This window comes from Acanthochromis polyacanthus, chromosome 14, assembly GCF_021347895.1.
Source record: "Acanthochromis polyacanthus isolate Apoly-LR-REF ecotype Palm Island chromosome 14, KAUST_Apoly_ChrSc, whole genome shotgun sequence".
NCBI classification, from domain to species: Eukaryota; Metazoa; Chordata; class Actinopteri; family Pomacentridae; genus Acanthochromis; species Acanthochromis polyacanthus.
In genome coordinates, this window is record NC_067126.1 from 1866647 (window position 1) to 1889176 (window position 22530).

The 22530-nt window shown below is 41.3% G+C and overlaps 3 protein-coding genes across 5 annotated transcripts in view; all 3 read left to right on the forward strand.

The window, feature by feature from the left end:
• ska3 (spindle and kinetochore associated complex subunit 3) overlaps nucleotides 1–10207 on the forward strand; it is a 29183-nt gene extending 18976 nt beyond the window's left edge. The window contains exons 8-13 of one of the 3 annotated variants that reach the window (XR_007946493.1): nucleotides 3721–3909; nucleotides 6329–6502; nucleotides 6603–6679; nucleotides 7006–7133; nucleotides 8865–9120; nucleotides 10106–10207. Coding sequence is in view for 2 of the 3 variants with exons in the window: in XM_051958758.1 (XP_051814718.1) it covers nucleotides 3721–3909; nucleotides 6329–6502; nucleotides 6603–6679; nucleotides 7006–7133; nucleotides 8865–9022 (726 nt within the window). In the remaining variant the exon portion in view is untranslated. Of the gene's footprint in view, nucleotides 1–3720; nucleotides 3910–6328; nucleotides 6503–6602; nucleotides 6680–7005; nucleotides 7134–8864; nucleotides 9371–10105 lie in introns of those variants that run through there. The other 2 variants (XM_051958758.1, XM_051958760.1) reach the window with 2 other exon arrangements.
• Nucleotides 10208–10277: 70 nt separating this feature from the next.
• Nucleotides 10278–14285, forward strand: LOC110961749 (uncharacterized). Its single transcript, XM_022209470.2, has 2 exons — nucleotides 10278–10471; nucleotides 11200–14285. Exons 1-2 carry the CDS (start codon nucleotides 10294–10296, stop codon nucleotides 12510–12512), a joined length of 1491 nt encoding a protein of 496 aa, XP_022065162.1. The 5' UTR covers nucleotides 10278–10293; the 3' UTR covers nucleotides 12513–14285.
• A 1462-nt stretch (nucleotides 14286–15747) lies between these two features.
• Nucleotides 15748–22530, forward strand: part of lats2 (large tumor suppressor kinase 2) — a 41984-nt gene continuing 35201 nt past the window's right edge. Inside the window, exon 1 of the mRNA XM_051959117.1 lies at nucleotides 15748–15954. The gene's annotated coding sequence lies outside the window, so the exon portion shown is untranslated. The remainder of the gene's footprint in view (nucleotides 15955–22530) is intronic.

Here is a 22530-nt window from a genome sequence, read left to right on the forward strand (position 1 = left end):
TATTTGTATTTTTTACATTCTAGATTAATACTGAAGATTAACACGATTATTTATAACATAATTCCATCTGTTTTCTTTTATAGCTCTAATGTATTCAGTATTAATCTAGAATGTTGTTGGAAAGTTCTCTAGTTTAATCCTGACTTCTCCAAACTAAACCTCAGAATCTCTGAAGCCACAGCAGTTTTACTCAACAAGGATTCAACCTGCAGAGAACCCGGTCTATAAACTATAAAGAAACAGCTTTTATACAGACACAGGAACAAGTCACAGCACTGTTATCAGTTTATTATCAACCAACCAGTTATATTTCATGGTCAGAGTTCATCATTGAAACTTACTGAGTTCACACAGTTCTACAGGAGTTTAAATCATAAAGAGCATTTCTTCCATACCGGATCGGTCGAGGCCCGGCTTAACAACGACCGCCATCGGTGCTGTCGACCTACAGGGTGCCGGTGGAAAATGGACGACTGTTGGTCGAAGAAGGAGAGGAGGAAGGTGTGTTCGTAGGAAGAGAGAGAAGAGGAACACCAAGAGTCTAGGACTGAGAGTAGGGACTTTGAATGTTGGAACTATGACAGGAAAAGGTAGAGAGCTGGTTGACATGATGCAGAGGAGGAAAGTGGACATACTGTGTGTCCAGGAGACCAGGTGGAAAGGTAGTAAAGCTAGAAGTTTAGGAGCAGGGTTCAAGTTGTTCTATCATGGTGTAGATAGGAAGAGAAATGGAGTAGGAGTCAGTCCCTCCAGGAATTCGTGATGTTGCGATCGCGCGAAATCAACCAATCTCCGCGAATTTTGCGTGGCCTTGCAATTTTGTCCAATCACCGCAACTTTCCCGCAATTTTGGCCCGCCTCCCGTGAGTTCCACCAATCATAGCAGCTCCCAGCACAAACCTAATGCACGTATGTCACCGAATTCACTTCCTGTTTATGGTTTGAAGATGCAGACATGTGCGATACTAATGTCTCTGATTTACCAACAAAAATTACTGCTGAAGACCGTGATAAACAATTAATTCACTGATGTTCTTCACCAAAGCGGAGCTAAACTGTTCTACACCCGTGCAGTATTGTGGTGGAATACAAAAAAAAAATCATCGATTGATACACTTAAATAAAAACACTAAACATATTAGAACGGCTGAAATGATCAGACAACAGAATCACCATGATGGAAACTGTTGCATCCGGATCCGTTAGAGCACTGAAAGAATGAAGGTAAATTAGATTATTTATTCCACCAAAGAACACGGCGGAGTTATGTGACGATCAGCGTGTGTGAATCCTTCCTCTGTTACCAACATCACTCAAAAACGGACTCAGGGATTTAAATGAAGTTTTCAGGGTCGGTCAGAAATGACACAAGGACCAAATGATTAGACTTCAGCAGTGATATGGCTTAAAGTTTGGATCCACAGATTTGTGAAGAATTTCCCATTGAGGTAGCGGCACGGTAACCATGGCAACAAGTGAACGCTACCTCAGCGGCCTGCTGATCATCACATCATAGTGATCCTACAACAATCTACCACTGTGGACGTATCGGAAATGACACAAGGAACAACTGATTAAATTGTGGGGGTGTTTCTGAGTCCCATCAATTCCTGTCGCCGGCTACATTTTTAGCCCACGCGATTCGGTATGTACACATGCAGAACACACACCTGTCTTGGTGGAGGACTGCGCTCTCTCAGTGCTGTTCTTGTTAGTTTACGTGACAAACTGTGAGCGTGTGTGTGTGTATGAACATGTGTGTGTCAGGAAGTGAAATGAACTTTTTAAGCCACTGACAGATATGTCCAAATATGATTCATTCAATAGTAAATGATCATTTTGTGCCTTAAATCTACCAACCACGTCCTGTTAAACCAGTATCTGGCTGCTGCTAATGTCCCACCGTGGTGTGCCAGCTTTTGTGGAAATGGGTTGGAACGCAAAATAATTAATTTTGGAATAAATATTTTCAATTACAGTGTTGAAACGTGTTCTACAAGCTGGAAAAAAATGCAGCTTTTTAGCAGTTATCACTGTCTCCCGCAATTTCATCACAATAAATAAGCTTAAAACATCGCAACTTCTATCGCAATTTTTTAGAAAAGCTGCCGCGAATTCGGGCATTTTCGGCTGCAACGATCACGAAAAACGCCCGCGAAATCCTGGAAGGACTGAGGAGTTATCTTGAAGGAGGAGTTTGTTAGGAATGTCCTGGAGGTAAAAAGAGTGTTAGATCGAGTGATGAGCCTGAAGCTAGAAATCGAAGGTGTGATGTTCAATGTTGTTAGTGGGTATGCTCCACAGGTAGGATGTGAGCTGGAGGAGAAGGAGAAATTCTGGTTGGACCTTGATGAAGTGATGCAGAGCATCGCTAGAAGTGAGAGAGTTGTCATTGGTGCAGACTTCAATGGACATGTTGGTGCAGGAAACAGAGATGATGAGGAGGTCATGGGCAGGTTTGGTATCCAGGAGAGGAACGCAGAAGGACAGATGGTGGTTGACTTTGCAAAAAGGATGGAAATGGCTGTAGTGAATACTTTCTTCCAGAAGAGGCAGGAACATAGGGTGACCTATAAGAGTGGAGGTAGGAGCACACAGGTAGACTACATCTTGTGTAGACGGTGTAATCTGAAGGAGATCAGTGACTGCAAAGTAGTGGTAGGTGAGAGTGTAGCCAGACATCATGGTGTGGTGAGTAGGATGACCCTGGTGGTGAAGAAGATGAAGAGGGCAAAGGCAGAGCAGAGGACCAAATGGTGGACAGTGGTGAGGTGTGCTGTAGGAGTGACAGAGGAGTTCAAGGTGGAGGTGGGACTACATCAGGGATCAGCTCTGAGCCCCTTCTTGTTTGCTATGGTGATGGACAGGATGACAGACGAGGTTAGACAGGAGTCTCCATGGACTATGATGTTTGCAGATGACATTGTGATCTGTAGTGAGAGCAGGGAACAGGTGGAGGAGAAGCTAGAGGCGTGGAGGTTTGCCCTGGAAAGGAGAGGAATGAAGGTTAGCCGCAGCAAGACGGAGTATCTGTGTGTGAATGAGAGGGACCCAAGTGGAAGAGTGAGGTTACAGGGAGAAGAGATCAAGAAGGTGGAGGATTTTAAGTACTTAGGGTCAACAGTCCAGAGCAATGGAGAGTGTGGAAAAGAGGTGAAGAAGCGTGTACAGGCAGGCTGGAACGGCTGGAGAAAAGTGTCAGGTGTGATGTGTGATAGAAGAGTTTCAGCTAAAATGAAAGGAAAGGTTTACAAAACTGTGGTGAGACCAGCCATGTTGTTTGGTCTGGAGACAGTGTCCCTGAGGAAAAGACAGGAGGCAGAGCTGGAGGTAGCAGAACTGAAGATGCTGAGGTTCTCTTTGGGAGTGACCAGGATGGATAGGATCAGGAATGAGGACATCAGAGGGACAGCACATGTTAGAGGCTTTGGAGATAAAGTCAGAGAGGCCAGACTGAGATGGTTCAGACATGTCCAGAGGAGAGAGAGTGAATATATTGGTAGAAGGATGCTGAGTTTCCCACTGCCAGGCAGGAGGCCTAGAGGAAGACCAAAGAGGAGGTTTATGGATGTGGTTAAAGAGGACATGAAGGTAGTTGGTGTGAGAGAAGAAGATGCAGCAGACAGGGTTAGATGGAGGCAATTGATTCACTGTGGTGATCCCTGAAGGGAAAAGCCGAAAGGAAAAGAAGAAGAAGTTTACCATTCTTCTCCTTTCCAGAGTTTCCGGCAGCCGGAGCCGATCAGCCTCCAGAGTGAAGAACTTCCAGCTTCTCCTCCTAAAGGAGCTCCAGGCTCCAAGCGCTGCTGGGAGAACAAGGTTCTGGAGGTTTGTGAGACGGGTTTGGGAGACGAGCAGATGCCGGAGATGCCGAGCCTGGAGTCAGTCCTGGGGAACTCTTTACAGAGGGTAGGAAGGAAGCAGGTTCATCAGCAGCTTCCAGGATTTAAATCTGGTTCTGGCTTCTAGACGGGGTTTAACTTTAATGGATCATCTGTTTTTACACTCCTCAGTTTGAAATGACCTCAAATTAAACTCATAATTACTCTAGCGGTGACTTTGGACCTTCACAGTAAAATATGTAGATCAGAGGACTCATCTTAGTTCAGGTTCCACATTCAGCCCAGTCTGGTTCTAAGTGGGCCACAGTGGTGAAGTCAGAGCATAATAATCCAGATGTTTCCTTTGTTTTAGTGGAAAAAAGTACGTTCTGAAAATGTTCACATGTAATGAATTCTCTTTTCACACAACATCATGAACAACTAGAAATGTTGAGACACAAAACGACAACACAATGGACAAACGACAAGAGCGAGACAAAAAGACACAAAACGACAACACAATGGACAAACGACACGAGTGAGACAAAAAAGACACAAAACGACAACACAATGGACAAACGACACGAGTGAGACAAAAAAGACGCAAAACGACAACACAATGGACAAACGACACGAGTGAGACAAAAAAGACACAAAACGACAACACAATGGACAAACGACAAGAGCGAGACAAAAAAGACACAAAACGACAACACAATGGACAAACGACAAGAGCGAGACAAAAAAGACGCAAAACGACAACACAATGGACAAACGACAAGAGCGAGACAAAAAAGACACAAAACGACAACACAATGGACAAACGACAAGAGTGAGACAAAAAAGACGCAAAACGACAACACAATGGACAAACGACACGAGTGAGACAAAAAAGAGGCAAAACGACAACACAATGGACAAAAGACAAGAGCGAGACAAAAAAGACACAAAACGACAACACAATGGACAAAAGACAAGAGCGAGACAAAAAAGACACAGAACGACAACACAATGGACAAACGACACGAGTGAGACAAAAAAAGACACAAAACGACAACACAATGGACAAACGACAAGAGCGAGACAAAAAAGACACAAAACGACAACACAATGGACAAACGACACGAGTGAGACAAAAAAGACGCAAAACGACAACACAATGGACAAACGACACGAGTGAGACAAAAAAGACACAAAACGACAACACAATGGACAAACGACAAGAGCGAGACAAAAAAGACACAAAACGACAACACAATGGACAAACGACAAGAGCGAGACAAAAAAGACGCAAAACGACAACACAATGGACAAACGACACGAGTGAGACAAAAAAGACGCAAAACGACAACACAATGGACAAACGACAAGAGCGAGACAAAAAAGACACAAAACGACAACACAATGGACAAAAGACAAGAGCGAGACAAAAAAGACACAAAACGACAACACAATGGACAAACGACACGAGTGAGACAAAAAAGAGGCAAAACGACAACACAATGGACAAACGACAAGAGCGAGACAAAAAAGCAAAACATGACAAAAGTGAAACAAAGAGAGACAACTGAGACAAAAGGAAACGTAAAACAATAAAAGCACGAGACGACAGTTAGACAAAAAATATGAAATTTTACAGAAGCGAGAAACAAAATGTTAAAAAATGAGACAAAAAAGACACAAAACGACAAAAACGACAAAAAAGCAAAACGTGACAAAACGAGACAACTGAGATAAAAAGGAAACAACAATAAAGCATGAGACGAAAGCTAGACAAAAATACACAATTTTACAAAAATGACAAAAGCGAGAAACAAAATGTTAAATGTGACAAATGACACAAAACTAGAGATAATAAAATGAGACCCAAAACGATAAAGTGAGAAACAAAAAATACGCAAAAAGTTACAAAGCAACAAAAAAGGACAATTAAGACAAAAAAAGACAAGAATGAGAAACAAAACGACAAAAAAACGAGAAACAAAACAACAAAGTTAAACACAAAATGACAAGAACAAGACAAATAGCACAAGTGAGACAAAAGGGAACACAAAACGACAAAAACATGAGACAAACGACAAAAATCTGACAAAAGCAGACAAAATATTACAAAAATGAGACGGAACAAAGAACAATCTAGTATTTTACTTTCTGATCCAAACAACTTGTCATGGTCTAGAAATGATTTTAAATTTATAGTTTTACTAATTTACAATCTGCAGTTAATGTCTTCTCTGGAATTTTTACACTTTGAGGGCCGGATTGGACCCTCTGGAGGACCACTTTTGGACCCCTGATTTAGATAAAAATAGAACAATAACATGAAGAAATGATCTTTTAAAGGAGCAGAAATGAATGTTTTAGTTTTGGTTGATCAGAAGAAGAAAAACAATCAGAACCTTTCATTAGAAGTTAATGAGTCTTTTATTCCACAGTCATAAATAACCAGGATGTTCGTCTGAGTCCTGCTCTGTGACTACATGAATAAAACGTCTGTTCACCTGCAGAGGAACCCTAAAGTCATGAAGCTCAGTGACCAGGAGAAGCTGGTGGCTGATCTGGAGCTGGACGGAGCCACTCAGGAGTTCAGTCTGGGGACGCCTCGGATCAGAAGCAGCTACCAGGAACCCGGGACGCCCGAGATGCCCGACCTGAGCTCAGTGACCCAGGACATCTGTAAGGTCAGGTTCTGGAGCTGTACGCCTCTCAGGACTCTCTGCTTTGATCCAGTTTGACAGTTTATCCGTGAAATGTGAAGTTCTACCTCGTGTTCTGCTGCAGCTGGTGTCTCAGGCTCAGCTGAGGAAAACCATCACAACCATGGAGCCACAAGTCAGAGCAGAAAAACCCAGAAACAGGTAAACAGACTGAAACCTAACAGAAACAGGACCTTCCTCATGTCTCTGCTGGTTATGGGATGTTCCTCATGAAGCTGCAGACCGGACTAGATGGAATAGAATGACTTATGTAAATTCAGTTGTTCCAGCAGAAAGAGTCCAGTTTCCTCCATAAATACTGGTAAATGAACAACCAAGTGCTCAATTAGCAGTTATAGAAGCTCAGATCTGCTGATCGTCTGACAGGATTCTTAGTGTCTGCACTGTGTTTCTCCATCTGTCTCTTACTGCGGTTTCTTTCTGGTAGAATCCTGAACTTTTCTGACTCTAACCTGGATCTTCTTCAGATCTGAGGCTCTATCTGTGGTGTCAGACGGAGAGTTCCAGAGTTTACCCAACTACCTGAGGCAGGTGACGCTACACAACCTGAACCAGGCCGTCCACAACATCAACGCCTTCACAGAGCAGCGTCCAGGTCAGGACCTTCCTCACTGATCACACAGAGAAACCTGATCAGTAACAAGTTTAGAACAATGGAGATTCAACAGGAAGCACTTCATCTCACCCAGACCTACATAATAGATGATAGAAAACTTCCTGTTCACTGTCAGGTAACACCCACATGTTTCCAGTCTTTGATCTGCGGATCATTCCAGAACTGGAGGAAGTTTGAAAAGTATTTCTGCTCCATATTGGTCAATAATAGGTATTGATTGTCTCATTTTTATTCCATGTTTCTGTGTTGTTGCTAACCCTACTCTAATCCATGCTAATGTGATCTTTTTCTCAGCAGTAGAAGCTAGATATTTAGCTAGCTGTTACTGCTGACCACTGATGGAAAACAGTCCAAAGAATGAGTCTGATCCTGATAATATGAGGTAGAGAGAGACGTTCAATCAAGACTGACAATGGATGAAAAGATGGAAAATAGAAGAGAGGACATAGCTTTGATCTACACATTCTGTAGGAACACTGATGGAGGATGAACGACAAACAAGACACAAATGAGAAAAACGAGACACAAAATGACAAAAACATCAACAGATTCTGCTCACACGTTGTGGGACACGTTCCATGTATAATAATTGTTAGTTAAAATATTATGTTGTTTAAAAAATGTTCCCACAATTACAGAGACATCAATGAAAAAAATAAAACCAAAAAAGTAGATTTAAATTAGATTCTAACTGTTTTATCAGAGGTCCAGTTTGGTCATCAGGGGGAGGACAAGAGAAAAATGGGATTTTAGGAGGAACTCCAGACTTATTTGGTATTTTAAAATATTTTAAACATTTTTTTCTCCCTTGTTTTTATAGATTTGGTCTCAGGACAAAAACATTTACACACTACTGCATGTTTTAGGGTTTAAAACTTGGATTATTGGATGTAAAACGTCCTCCAGTCCTGGAACGACTCCTTTCTTTCACGTTTTCATTCGAGATTAAAAACATTTTCGACACAATAAGCTTCTGTAGTTAATTTCTGATTGATTGAGCGTTCTTTCTGCAGGTTCTACCACTACTGTGTTTAAGGAACAGAATAAGACAAAAGAATGTTCCTCCTCGTTTCATGTTCTGATTATTTAAACATGAATCCAGCTCAGCTCCTTTCAGTGGATTGGATCATTTAAATTAGGTCTCAATGATTGGAGCCAGTAAGCTTCATGTGTTGGAGACAGACGGTTCTATTCCATCAGGGAAGTCTTTAGAGACAGTTCTATTCCATCAGGGAAGTCTTTAGAGACAGTTCTATTCCATCAGGGAAGTCTTTAGAGACAGTTCTATTCCGTCACGGAAGTCTGTAGAGACCGTTCTATTCCGTCACGGAAGTCTTTAGAGACAGTTCTATTCCGTCACGGAAGTCTGTAGAGACAGTTCTATTCCGTCACGGAAGTCTTTAGAGACAGTTCTATTCCGTCACGGAAGTCTGTAGAGACAGTTCTATTCCGTCACGGAAGTCTGTAGAGACAGTTCTGTTCTATTCCGTCACGGAAGTCTGTAGAGACAGTTCTATTCCGTCACGGAAGTCTTTAGAGACAGTTCTATTCCGTCACGGAAGTCTTTAGAGACAGTTCTATTCCGTCGTGTGAGTTTTTTTTAGATGATTCTATTCTGTCATGTGAAGTCTTTAGAGACGGTTCTTTTCCATCATGTAAAGTCTTTAAAGATGTCTGCTGTCTGTCTCTGTCCTGTGACGCCCCCTGCAGGAGGAACCTCAGAGTTTCAGATGGATCAGCTGAAGAGGATCATCGGTGTTGGAACCTTGGCTCCTGTTTACGTCCTCTGTCTGACGGAGCTGAAGAGGCTGAAGCATGTTGGAGGAGTCAAAGAAAATTCTGTGTACAAACTGATCAGTAAACACTGATTCACAGCTCCCATCTCATCAGGAGAACCTCGGTGTTGGTCTGTCTGTCAGGTCCTGAACAGAACCTGATCCATCCACTGCCTCCACCAAAGCAGCAGGTCTGGATGTTCTCCATGTGTTTGTATTTAGACTGTAAATAGTTCTGGGGTCTGTTCTATAAACTGTAAAATAAAACTCCACATTTCTGTAGAGAACAGCTGTAGACATAAAGAGAGATTTCACCTCAGAAATAACACAACTATGAACTGAAGAAGGAATCAGATCAGATTTCCAGCATCAGTCGTTCCGTGTTCTCGGAGTTTAATCTGTCACATAAAGGAATAAAGATGCTCTTTGGTTTAATCATGATGAACATTTTATTGTTTTATTGGAAGCTATCACTAGATTAATTATTATTTTATCAGCATCACATTCAGCACAAAGGTCTGATTATTATTAATTATTTGGAGTTGTATTGTTTTGTGAACTTTTTCTCCTGGACCTTTTAAAGGTACAGTGATGCTGAACATGAAACCGAGCTTTACAGATGATTTAAGTAGTTTAGATTCTATGAATGAGGCTGAACTTCTGGTCCAGCTTTTTACTGTTACAATGATGTAACAGATGATCTAACTCTGCAGATTATCTCTGCTTAGATACTAATTTTAGTCTGAAATAACTTGAAAACAACAAATATGAGACTAAAATCTGCAGTTTTCTGTAGAACTGTCTCATATCTGGTGATTACTGCAGAAACTTGAGAGTTCAGACTCTGATGAACCATTTCTGATTCTCTGTCAGCAGCTAAAGGATGTCTGACTTCCAGTAACAGTTCTAGTTGAGGATTAAATCAGATGAGTTGAGCTGCTGGTTAATGTGGAGCTAACCGGTTAGCAGCTAAATAACCGTTAGCAGCGAGCTAACTGGTTAGCAGCTAGCTAATCGGGTCGTAGCTAACATCTTCTCCTGTTTGCTTTTTTATTTCTTGAATTTCACATCATTAAACGACACTGCTTTGGGTTATTTTTTAAAATCTCCGCTGTATTTATCATCATTTATATCATATATGTATGGCGTATTGGCAATAGTTTAGTATAATTTCAGATCGCTAACGACCCGAAGCCGGGTCGCGTGTCGATGACACCACAGTGCGACGTTCCAATCAGATGCGCGGACCGAGTCGACGGCTGGTGACGTAGCTGCTGTTTGTTGTCCTGCTCTGCTCGGCCGCCATTTTGGGAGTCAAGCAGCCGCAGACAGGGAGGATCCACGCGGCTACACGCGGCTCCACCATGGTCCACACCTGCGTGGTGTCCGGCTGCAGGAACAGGAGGACCCCGGGGACCAGCCTGTCCTTCTACCGCTTCCCCCGGGACCCCGACAGGAAGCAGCGCTGGATCAACGCCGTGAACCGGGAGGGCTGGGTCCCTAACGACGGCAGCAGGCTGTGTAGTACTCACTTCATCTCAGGTAATGCTGTAGTACTACTGCAGTATTACTATCTCTTTGTTCATTAATATTCCGTTTACTGTTTATGAGTTTGTAGTTTTTGTCTTTATGTATCCACTCCTTGAATTTCAGCTGAAATATTCCAGACATTACTTTCTGTTGATAGAAAAATAAACTGTTTATGTGGAATTTTCCTAAAAGTATTGATCAGACTCTGAATCATTAACTGGAGATTTGCTGAACCATCATCTGGATGAATCCACCAGTTCTGATTTAATGTGATCCTGTTTACTGCAGATTATTCATCTCCATGTTACTGTTGGTTTATTATTAAATATTCAGACACCAGCTGTTTTCACCTGGATGGAGATAAAAATAAAATACTCTGAGACTTTATGTCTGAGATGCTAATGATGGCGTTGAACTATTTTTAAAATATATTTTTACCAAAACTGCAAAGTCCAAACATATTTCTACTCATTAATAATACGTTTATTTATAAAGCGCTTTACAAGTAACTCAAAGATGAACTCATTGCAATCATTTTAAAACTGTATTCCTCCAGAAGTTCCTGGTAAGTTTTAGCCTGTTCTAGAGTGTTCTGGTCCGCTGTGAAGGTAGAACCGCTGATGTTCTGCTTCTCTGGTCGTATCTCTGGTTCTGCCTGAAAGCAAAGTTTCCAGGGGGAATTATCTGAAGCTGGCAGTCGTTGGAATGATCTTCTCGTGTTCTTCTCTTTGCTCATGCAGGTAAACAGGTGAAGAACCCACGTTCTCCAGATTATGTTCCTTCTGTGTTCACTGGTGCTCCTTCATCTCCAGAGATGAAGGAACCGGGTGCCTTAGAGATCCTGGACAAGCAGGAGGCTCGAGTGGAGGCTGCCAACGCCTTGTTGTTCCTGCAGGGTCAGGGAAGGTCTGCAGAGGAGCAGCAGGAGCTTCCTGAGGAGCAGGAGGTCACTGTGGAGGAAAGTATTTCCTCCTCAGTCAGCACTGATGAAGATCAAGACGATGATGAATCCGTAAGTGACAGTAAGAGAGGAAGGTTTGCTCAGACGTCTGGTCCTCCAGTGAACTTTGAGGACATCCTGCAAGCCCTGAAGAAGGAGAACCAGGCGCTGAGGGAGTCTGTGGACAGGATGTCTCTATCTGAGAACTCTCTGAGGAACGATGCAGAGAAGGTGAAGTTCTACACCGGGTTACCAAACTACTTTGTGCTGGAGACGGTCATGTGGCTGCTGGCTCCTCACATGGACGCTGTGAAGAATGTGAAGCTCTCCAAGTTCCAGCAGCTGCTGCTGACGCTGATGCGTCTCCGTCTGGACCTTCGGAACCAGGACCTGGCCTACCGCTTCGGTGTGAAGGTCGGCACGGTGACCAGGACGGTGCACCGGATGGTCCACATCATGTCCTCCACTCTGGTGCCCACGGCCGTCTTCTGGCCCTCCAGAGCGGAGCTCCGGAAGAACCTCCCGGCGGCGCTGAGGTCCTCCCACCCAGACTGCGCCGTCATCGTAGACTGCTTCACGGTGCCCTTGGAGGAGCCGGTCTCCCGGGGCAACCAGCAGCAGGGGGCGCCGCGGGGCCGCAGCAAGCTGAAGTACCTGATCGGCGTGGCTCCGCAGGGCGTGGTCACCTTCGTCTCCAGAGGAGTGGAGGGGAACGTGAGCGATAAGAGCCTGGCTGAGGGCTGTGGGCTGCTCTACAAGCTGCTGCCTGGAGACGTGGTCCTGGCCGGCAGCGATCTGGACATCAGGGACTCGGTCGCTGCTCGAGGAGCTTCTTTCAGAACCACTTCCTGCAGAGCTGCCGGCCGACAGACGGAGACGGCGGTTGGGTCCGAGGACTCGCCGGCCGACGTCTCCTCTGAGGCCAGTGTCCAGAGACATGTGGAGAAGGTGATCTCCATGGTGAAGCAGCGCTACGCCATGCTGACCGGCCCGGTGGAGAGTCCCTTCACCTCGGCCTCAGAGCGGACCTCCAACCTCTCCACCTTCGACAAGATCGTCCAGGTCGCTTGTGCCTTAAACAACCTGTGCATCTCTGCTGCTCCACTGGAGTGATTCCTCCTGAAGATCCCTTTACTGTTGTTCATGTTCTCAGTGTTCTCCATACTCTCCACATTCTCCATGCTCTCTGTGATCTCCATGTTCTCCACGTTCTCCATGTTCTCCTCTTCACTACTTTCTACTTGATGTCATGAAGTTATGCAATCCATCTGGAGAAGAATGGAGAGAGTCTGATTCTGTTTTATAGAAGCTTTGAATGAAGAGAACGTTAATCTGAGGTGAAAATGTTTGTATTGTGTTTGTGGTTCTTCTAAACTTAGAGATGTTTACTTCCTGAAACCCTCAACTAGACCAAGATGAACCTTAGAACGTGATCCAGCTGCTGGTCCTGTTAACTCCAGTTCTTACTAATCCTCAGTAAAGCTCAGTGAGATATTTGAATATTTTGACAGAAACTGGTTCAAACCAACTCCAGAACAACAAACTGATTTTAGAACCAAAGTCTGTTCTGACGAGTTAAAAACCAGGATTGTTCTGAGTTTATTAGTAATTTCATGTCAGTTGATCCTCAGAACGTCTCTGCTGTCATGTGACTAACCACTGAGAGGGTTTCCTTCCTGAAGGGGGTGTGGCCAACAGACTTAAACTCTTTTATTTCTGAGGAGATGTTAATCCTTTAATATGAGGTCTTTAGCTGTAGGTTTCTCTGATTTAACTTCCTGTTTGGTGTAAACCAGGTTTCAGGACCACCTCAGATGGAGCAGGTTGACTTCCAGGAACACGGTTCATGTTCTGCATTCATGGTTGGTGGTTTTCCATTTAGAATAATTCCTGAACAGATCTTCTCCTTGGAGACGTCGTCTTCAAGGCTTCTCTCAGAATAGAAGAACATTCTGCAGAAACCAAACGGGGCCTGAAGGTTCCAACAGTGATGTCAGTGCTTAGCTTCACACTTTTTAAACTGTCCCAGCATTGAGTGGAGATGTTTGAACCTTCTGACTGGACACTCAGATGTTCTCTGCTGGTGAAGAAGGAAGATGTGTTTTTGTTCCATGAATAAATTAATTCCTTCACATAGCTGCTGAAGTTTGGGTCCTATTCGATCTAAACGTTCTGTAAACGGTTTGTTTTTGTTCTGATGTACTTTTACTGTGTGGTGGGTTCATTCTCATGAATCCTTGGAGCTTCAGTAGAAACCATCTGGACTTCTCTAGAAGGTTCTTCAAACATTTCACCTTCATCCAAGAAGCATCCTCAGTTCTAACTGACTGATGGGGAGTTCCAGAGTTTATGGCTGATGGTCCATTAGCAACCAGAACTCACCTACCTGCAGGTGGAGATGTTGTGAAACCAGGAGGTCCAACAGCAATCATGGTGGTGGAGCTGCCAGTTTACACAACGAAGAACCTGAATTTGTCAAGTCAGGAGTGACGTGGTGTAAGAGGTCCCGTCTTGAAGGAGAGGTGAAAACATCTTCAAGAACCTACAAAAAATGTCCATTTGGCTTCTACTGAACCTCTTGTAGGTTCTTGAAGATGTTTTGCCTCCTCAAGATCATGAAATGTCTTCAAGAACCTGCCAGAGAAGTCCAGTTGGTTTCTGCTGAGGCTCCTGTAGGTTCTTGAAGATGTTTCACCTCTCCTCCAAGAGACTGGACTTCTCTAGTAGGTTCTTGAAGATGAAAACATCTTCAAGAACCTACTTGAGAAGCCCAGTTGGTTTCTACTGAAGCTCCTATGATCACCATGACAGGACGTTATTCTCCTGGTTTTTGTTCTGACAATGTTCCTCTTCGAAGTGTTTTAATAAAGTCCCTCTGAAGCTGTTTCCAGTCGTTTGTGGAATGATTCTTGAAATCATGAATCAGGTTTTGATGGACGTTGATCTGCAGGTGCTTCAGTTGGGAGAACTTTGAGATGTTTGTTGCTGCTTCAGATCTTCACTTGGTTTAGGAAAGAGTTCATGAGTTTTATGATTCTGCAAACATCTGAAGCTGCTCAGTTCAGTTTAAATGGAACGTTCCTTCACCTGTTCCACCTTCACTGGTCTTTTTTTCAGATGTTTGGTCCAGAGATCTTCAGTTTTCTGTCACAGAGGAAAGAAACCAGGAATTATTCACATTAAAGAATCTGAAATCAAAGAATTTAGACTGAAGCTGGGTGATCATGAAGCTGTTTTTCTGGTCAGAAACATTAAATCAAGTGTTTGAAATCTGATGAAGGTTTTCAGAAACGTTTCAGGTTTGATTTGAGCTTTTAGATGTTTAGAGGACTAAAAGACATTTAGATCAAACTGAATAAATGTTGATGAATCTGAAACAAACTCAGTTTCTGCTTTAGTTTCTGTTAAAGTCAGAGGATGGATTAAAAAAAAGCAGAAATGATTTAAAGGAGAGATTAGGTTCAGGTTCTGGTCTGTTTATGTTTGTTCAGGTTGTCCACTGTAGTTATTCTGATTATCGGCTCTCTGATTGGCTGTCTGGTCAGCTCTCTGATTGGGTGTCTCTGGTATTTAGGGCGGGGCTTCCTCTGATTTTTGATATTTTTTAGGCTCCGCCCTAAATACCTGCGGTCAGAGAGGAGATAACCAGGAGCTCTCACTCTGTCGCTTTTTCCAGGCACTGAGTCGAGAGCAGCTCCCTGCTGGGAGACGACAGATATTAATCACAGATTAATCAATTATCAGCTCATTATCAGTAGTTAAGGAGACAGACAACGGATTCATATTTGTAGTTGAAAGGAAAATCATGATTTATACCAGACATGTGAGCCAGAGAGCAAAGACGTTTTAAACTGAAGAAAAACTATTAATAATCAGAAAAATGATGATTATTGAATCTGATCATCAGCAGGTGAAATACATAAAGATAAAACATGGATCAGACGTTTTCTGGGTTTATTCAGATTATGATGTTTTATTATGTTTAAGCTTTAAACATTAATCACACTTTTCACTCTGATGTCTTTAAAGTCACTGTCAGCCTAATTTTAGTCCAATATTTTACTCTTTTATTTTTTTGTTTTTTTAGAATCTATTTTAAAATTAATTTCTTACATGTGACTTGTTTTCTTTTTATTTGTTTAGTTCTGTTCAGTTTCCTGTTTGTCAGACAGTAATTATTCGTGATTTGACTGCACATAATCATTGTTTTATAGTTATTACTGCATTTGTTTCCTAATCCCTACTAGAAGCTTTAATATTGTAGTTTAACCACCTGAAACCATAGACTCTTTATATACAGTCTATGCCTGAACCTCAGCGGAGTGATCTCTCCCACTACAGACGATCTCTGGCGCCGTGCTGACGTGCGTCGGTGCGTCACGTGACGTGAGGAATGTGAGCTATGCAGCAGAGGTCCAACTCGGAGCAGATTTTCTGATCCGGACGGAAAATGGAGGCTCAATTCGACACCTTTTGCTCCGTAGTTCTGCTCTGAAGCCTCGAAACCGAACCTTCTATCGGGTTTAACGTCCGAACCGAGTTCCTCCGCCACATGGTGAGTCTTACCGGAACTTCTTTCTACTTTTTAACTTGTTTGGAGGAAAAGTTTGGTCGAGTTGAAGAGACGGAACCAGAAAACTGAACTCTGTTTTTCTGGTCCGGTTCTACTTAGACCAGCAGGCCTGGTTCTGGAGGAGAAGAAACCAGCAGAACCTTCAGTTTAACAAACCAGACCCAAAACTACTGAAGGCCCAAAGTGGCTGGACCTGAACCTGGTCCTGGTCCAGAACTTAATCCTGGTCCTGGACTTACTGTTTGGGTCGGAACCAGCTGCATCATTCTACAGTTAAATGGAGGTTTTCGGTCCGGATCAAAATCAAACATGTGATTAATGTTTCTGTGGAGGAGCTTGGTTTGTTGTTTGAACCAGAACCAGAACCTGGTCCTGGTCCAGGACCTGAGACGTATTGTGTGGGTCAGAACCTCCTGAAATGTTTCACCGTTTAACCTGAGGATCTAGAAGAAGAACTGAGGTCAGACCAGAACCAAACAGCAGTTTATTGGTTCTGTGGTTCTGAAGGTTCTAGTCTCTGCAGAAATCCAGAACTGGTCCAGGGTTTGGGTCAGAACCTCCTCAGACATGTTCCAGATGCAGAACCCTCATGTGTGGTTCCGTTCCTCTGTGCTCTGGTTCTGTTGGACTGTTTCTGGGTTTTACTGGCTGCTTGTTGGTTGGATTCTACAGATGTGTTCTGGTTCTGACCGCTGGTACAGAACCAGAACACATCTGTCTGTTGTTTTTCTGTGGAACCAACATAAACATCAGCTGGTTTTAAATAATCGACTGAAATCTGAATTTTCTTCTAATTTCTGATGTTTGGTCAACAAACTGGACCGTTCTTGTTTAATAAATGCAGCTGTAAAACTAGTGTAATGTTAAAACACATTATTATTACTATTATTGTTAATCATTATTTTATTTTATTTCTTGATCAGAATTGTTGTTGTTTATTTATGAAAACCTTGATAACTGAATGTTTTTGCTGCAGGTTTCCAGACAGAACTAAACAAAAAACACATTATTGTATTATTTTTACATTAATCACAGACAGACATTATTTGCTCTAAATCGTCCCGTTCTTCTTCTGAAACGTTTCATTTCTGTAGATTTAAAGTTTTAAACCTTCACTGTGAATCTGTCCTGCAGCAGCAGAAGATAAACGGAGATCAGATCTGATTTATTTTCTTCTCTTGCTGCTGAAGCTTCTGGACAGGAAGCTGGACTGTTTCCTGCCAGATTTCCAAAATAAAACAGCATCATTAATGTGTCGGCTCAGAAACCGTTAATAATCATCAATAAATGTGTTCAGACGCCAGAAAACAGTTTTAATCTGCAGTTTGATTCAGAATTGATGATTTTAGAGACATAAGAGGAAAGCAGGAATCATTTCTAAACTTAAAAATGTTTTCATCAGAATTAAAGTCATGTCGAGAAGCTGCTGGATGTTCAACAGATTCATGTTTCAGGAAAAATGATAGTAATTAAATGAATAATTAGATAGATTCAGAGCAACCAAATGAACTAGGCAGATTGAAAATGAAAGAATCAGATGGACGCTTAAAGTTAGAAACTAAAAATAAAACATTAGAGACGACATCATGTCCATGTGTGACTGTTCATTACAAATACACAAACCAGACTCTAGATGTGTCCACAATAACATAAACCTGCTCAACAGTGACCCTAAAATAGTCTGAGATGACCATTCATCCATCATCCATTCATCCATCATCCATGCGTCCATGCCATCCATCCATCCATCAACCATCCATCCATGCGTCCATCCATCCATCAACGATCCATCCATCCATCATCCATCCATCCATCAACCATCCATCTCCATCCATTCAACCATCCATCCATGCATCCATCCATCCATCATCATCACCATCCATCACATCCATCCATCCATCACCATCCATCCATCAACCATCCATCCATGCATCCATCCATCCATGCATCCATCCATCCATCCATCAACCATCCATCCATCCATCAACCATCCATCCATCAACCATCCCATCATCCATCCATCCATCAACCATCCTCCATCCAGCCATTCATCCATCCATCCATCCATCCATCCTCTATACACCGCTTTATCCTCCTAGGGTCATGGGGGGTGCTGGAGTCTATCCCAGCTGACTCGGTGAAGGCAGGGACACCCTGGACAGGTCACCAGTCTGTCACAGGGCTACATATACAGACACACAATCACACTCACATTCACACCTACGGACAATTTAGAGTAACCAATTAACCTCAGCATGTTTTTGGACTGTGGGAGGAAGCTGGAGAACCTGGAGAAACCAAAATGACTACAACTGTTGTAAAACTCCTTACATTGTGTCTGAAATGAGGTGAAATTTTTACTAAATGACTCAAGTTTATCCAAAATGGATCCAATATGATAAAAAAAGTCTAGAATGACTAAAATGTGTCCAAAATAAAGTCAAATTGTGTCCTTAAAGACTGCTTCCTCATCAGAATGACTCAGAATGCTGTGCTTGCGTTAGGGAAAATGTGTCTCTAGCCACTGTGGCTAAAGTGCTAGAATTTTGTTTAGCCACACTTTTTCAGTATCTGTACTGCGGCGCGCGAAGTTGTGGACAAAAGACAAGACAGTTAAGGACATCATCTTGGGCTTTGGGAAATACTGATACAATATATTTTTCACCCTTTTCTGACAATTTATAGAACAAATAATCAATCACTCAATTGAGAAAGTAATGGACAGATTGGAAAACAATGAAATGACCAATTAACTGCCAGCCAAATAGCAGCTGAAGGCCTGAATAGCAATAATACAGGAAGACAAAAACACATGGGTTAACAAGGACCAGGGGATTGGGGATGAGGGAAGTGTGTGTGTGTGTGTGTGTGTGTGTGTGTGTGTGTGTGTGTGTGTGTGTGTGTGTGTGTGTGTGTGTGTGTGTGTGTGTGTGTGTGTGTGTGTGTGTGTGTGTGTGTGTGTGTGTGTGTGTGTGGAACTGAAGTAAGCCAGGTGCAGAGAGCTAGATAGATTAAACCTTTATTAATCCCCCAGCGGGGAAATGACCATTGTACAGCAGCAATAGGACACTGAATAAGAGAGAGATTGCAGCACACAGAAAGCGGTTGTCTGAATCCTTTCTTCTGATTGGCTGAGACGAGACATGTGACCGTGTGCATCTATTAATGATCGGAAGCATTCGGGTCGTTCCGGTTATACTCGGTAGCGCTCTTCCGTAAAGGAGACGCAGTTTGTTATTTTCTTTGATTATCGCTCGGCAAATTACGAAAAAGTTGTAAGTTAACCTTTTTTTCACATGTATTAGGCAAAATTAGCTTCTAAAAATGGCTTCGCCATCCTGAGGAAGGCTTCGCCTATGGAGAAGTGACGAATGAATCTAAAATGACTTAAATCTGGTCAAAAGCTTTTTTCTAAACGTCCCAAATGACTAAAACTGATAGAAAATTCATACACTGTGTCAAAAATGATGTGGAATTGGTCCAAAATACCCAAGTTTATCTAAAATGGATCTAAAATGACAGAAAAAAGTCTAAATGACAGTGAAGAGTCAATTAAAAATAAATAGTAAAATGATGGTAAATGAAATGAATAATTAGATAGATTCAGATCAAACAATTAGGCAGATTAAAAATTAAAGAATAGATGGAGGGTTAAAGCTAGAAAACCTAAATAATTCTAGAAATGACATCACACCATAGAACCAGGCAGCTAAAAGTCAAATAAAACCAGAAGAACATCTAAATAAAACCAGAAGAACATCTGAAATAAAACCAGAAGAACATCTGAGATAAAACCAGAAGAACATCTAAATAAAACCAGGAGAACATCTAAATAAAACCAGGAGAACATCTGAAATAAAACCAGAAGAACATCTAAATAAAACCAGAAGAACATCTGAGATAAAACCAGAAGAACATCTGAAATAAAACCAGAAGAACATCTAAATAAAACCAGGAGAACATCTAAATAAAACCAGAAGAACATCTGAAATACAACCAGAAGAACATCTGAAATACAACCAGAAGAACATCTGAAATAAAACCAGAAGAACATCTAAATAAAACCAGAAGAACATCTGAAATACAACCAGAAGAACATCTGAAATACAACCAGAAGAACATCTGAAATAAAACCAGAAGAACATCTAAATAAAACCAGGAGAACATCTGAAATAAAACCAGAAGAACATCTAAATAAAACCAGAAGAACATCTAAATAAAACCAGGAGAACATCTGAAATAAAACCAGAAGAACATCTGAAATAAAACCAGAAGAACATCTGAGATAAAACCAGAAGAACATCTGAGATAAAACCAGAAGAACATCTGAAATAAAACCAGAAGAACATCTAAATAAAACCAGGAGAACATCTAAATAAAACCAGAAGAACATCTAAATAAAACCAGAAGAACATCTGAAATACAACCAGAAGAACATCTGAAATAAAACCAGAAGAACATCTAAATAAAACCAGAAGAACATCTGAAACACAACCAGAAGAACATCTGAAATACAACCAGAAAAACATCTGAATAAAACCAGAAGAACATCTGAATAAAACCAGAAGAACATCTGAAATACAACCAGAAGAACATCTGAGATAAAACCAGAAGAACATCTGAGATAAAACCAGAAGAACATCTGAGATAAAACCAGAAGAACGTCTGAAATAAAACCAGAAGAACGTCTGAAATAAAACCAGAAAAACATCTGAAATAAAACCAGAAGAACATCTGAAATAAAACCAGAAGAACATCTGAGATAAAACCAGAAGAACATCTGAGATAAAACCAGAAGAACGTCTGAAATAAAACCAGAAGAACATCTGAAATAAAACCAGAAGAACATCTGAGATAAAACCAGAAGAACATCTAAATAAAACCAGAAGAACATCTGAATAAAACCAGAAGAACATCTAAATAAAACCAGAAGAACATCTGAGATAAAACCAGAAGAACATCTGAATAAAACCAGAAGAACATCTGAGATAAAACCAGAAGAACATCTGAGATAAAACCAGAAGAACATCTAAATAAAACCAGAAGAACATCTGAAATAAAACCAGGAGAACATCTGAAATAAAACCAGAAGAACATCTGAAATAAAACCAGAAGAACATCTGAAATAAAACCAGAAGAACATCTGAATAAAACCAGAAGAACATCTGAATAAAACCAGAAGAACATCTGAGATAAAACCAGAAGAACATCTGAATAAAACCAGAAGAACATCTGAGATAAAACCAGAAGAACATCTGAGATAAAACCAGAAGAACATCTAAATAAAACCAGAAGAACATCTGAAATAAAACCAGGAGAACATCTGAAATAAAACCAGAAGAACATCTGAAATAAAACCAGAAGAACATCTGAAATAAAACCAGAAGAACATCTGAATAAAACCAGAAGAACATCTGAGATAAAACCAGAAGAACATCTGAGATAAAACCAGAAGAACATCTGAATAAAACCAGAAGAACATCTGAGATAAAACCAGAAGAACATCTGAGATAAAACCAGAAGAACATCTAAATAAAACCAGAAGAACATCTGAAATAAAACCAGGAGAACATCTGAAATAAAACCAGAAGAACATCTGAAATAAAACCAGAAGAACATCTGAAATAAAACCAGAAGAACATCTGAATAAAACCAGAAGAACATCTGAATAAAACCAGAAGAACATCTGAAATAAAACCAGAAGAACGTCTGAAATAAAACCAGAAGAACGTCTGAGATAAAACCAGAAGAACGTCTGAGATAAAACCAGAAGAACGTCTGAGATAAAACCAGAAGAACGTCTGAGATAAAACCAGAAGAACGTCTGAGATAAAACCAGAAGAACGTCTGAAATAAAACCAGAAGAACATCTGAGATAAAACCAGAAGAACATCTAAATAAAACCAGAAGAACATCTGAATAAAACCAGAAGAACATCTAAATAAAACCAGAAGAACATCTGAGATAAAACCAGAAGAACATCTGAATAAAACCAGAAGAACATCTGAGATAAAACCAGAAGAACATCTGAGATAAAACCAGAAGAACATCTAAATAAAACCAGAAGAACATCTGAAATAAAACCAGGAGAACATCTGAAATAAAACCAGAAGAACATCTGAAATAAAACCAGAAGAACATCTGAAATAAAACCAGAAGAACATCTGAATAAAACCAGAAGAACATCTGAGATAAAACCAGAAGAACATCTGAGATAAAACCAGAAGAACATCTAAATAAACGGACATAAAGCAGAATAAAACACTAAAACTTAATAAAACTAAACCTCTTACAAAGCTGAAGTCCATGAAGAGAGTTTTCAGAGGTGATTTTCGTGTTTTTTAAATCTGGAACCAGGTTCTCTAAAAACATCTCGATCACTGATGAAGATCCAGACTTTAGGACTAAATGATGGTTGATCTTCAGAGGACAGGAGTCTGGATGTCCTTCATGAAGATGATCTGATCTGATGTTCTGGTTGGATTTATCTGCATATATTTCCTCCAGATGATCTTCTTCTTCCCCTCATCATCACAACCAGGACAATAGAAGATGTTT

Excerpts from the sequence above, each read along its gene's own strand:
- LOC110961749 (XM_022209470.2), top strand. The coding sequence starts at position 10,294 with ATGGTCCACACCTGCGTGGTGTCCGGCTGCAGGAACAGGAGGACCCCG. Across the intron at positions 10,472-11,199 it reads TAGTACTCACTTCATCTCAG|GTAAACAGGTGAAGAACCCA; the intron begins GTAATGCTGTAG and ends TTGCTCATGCAG.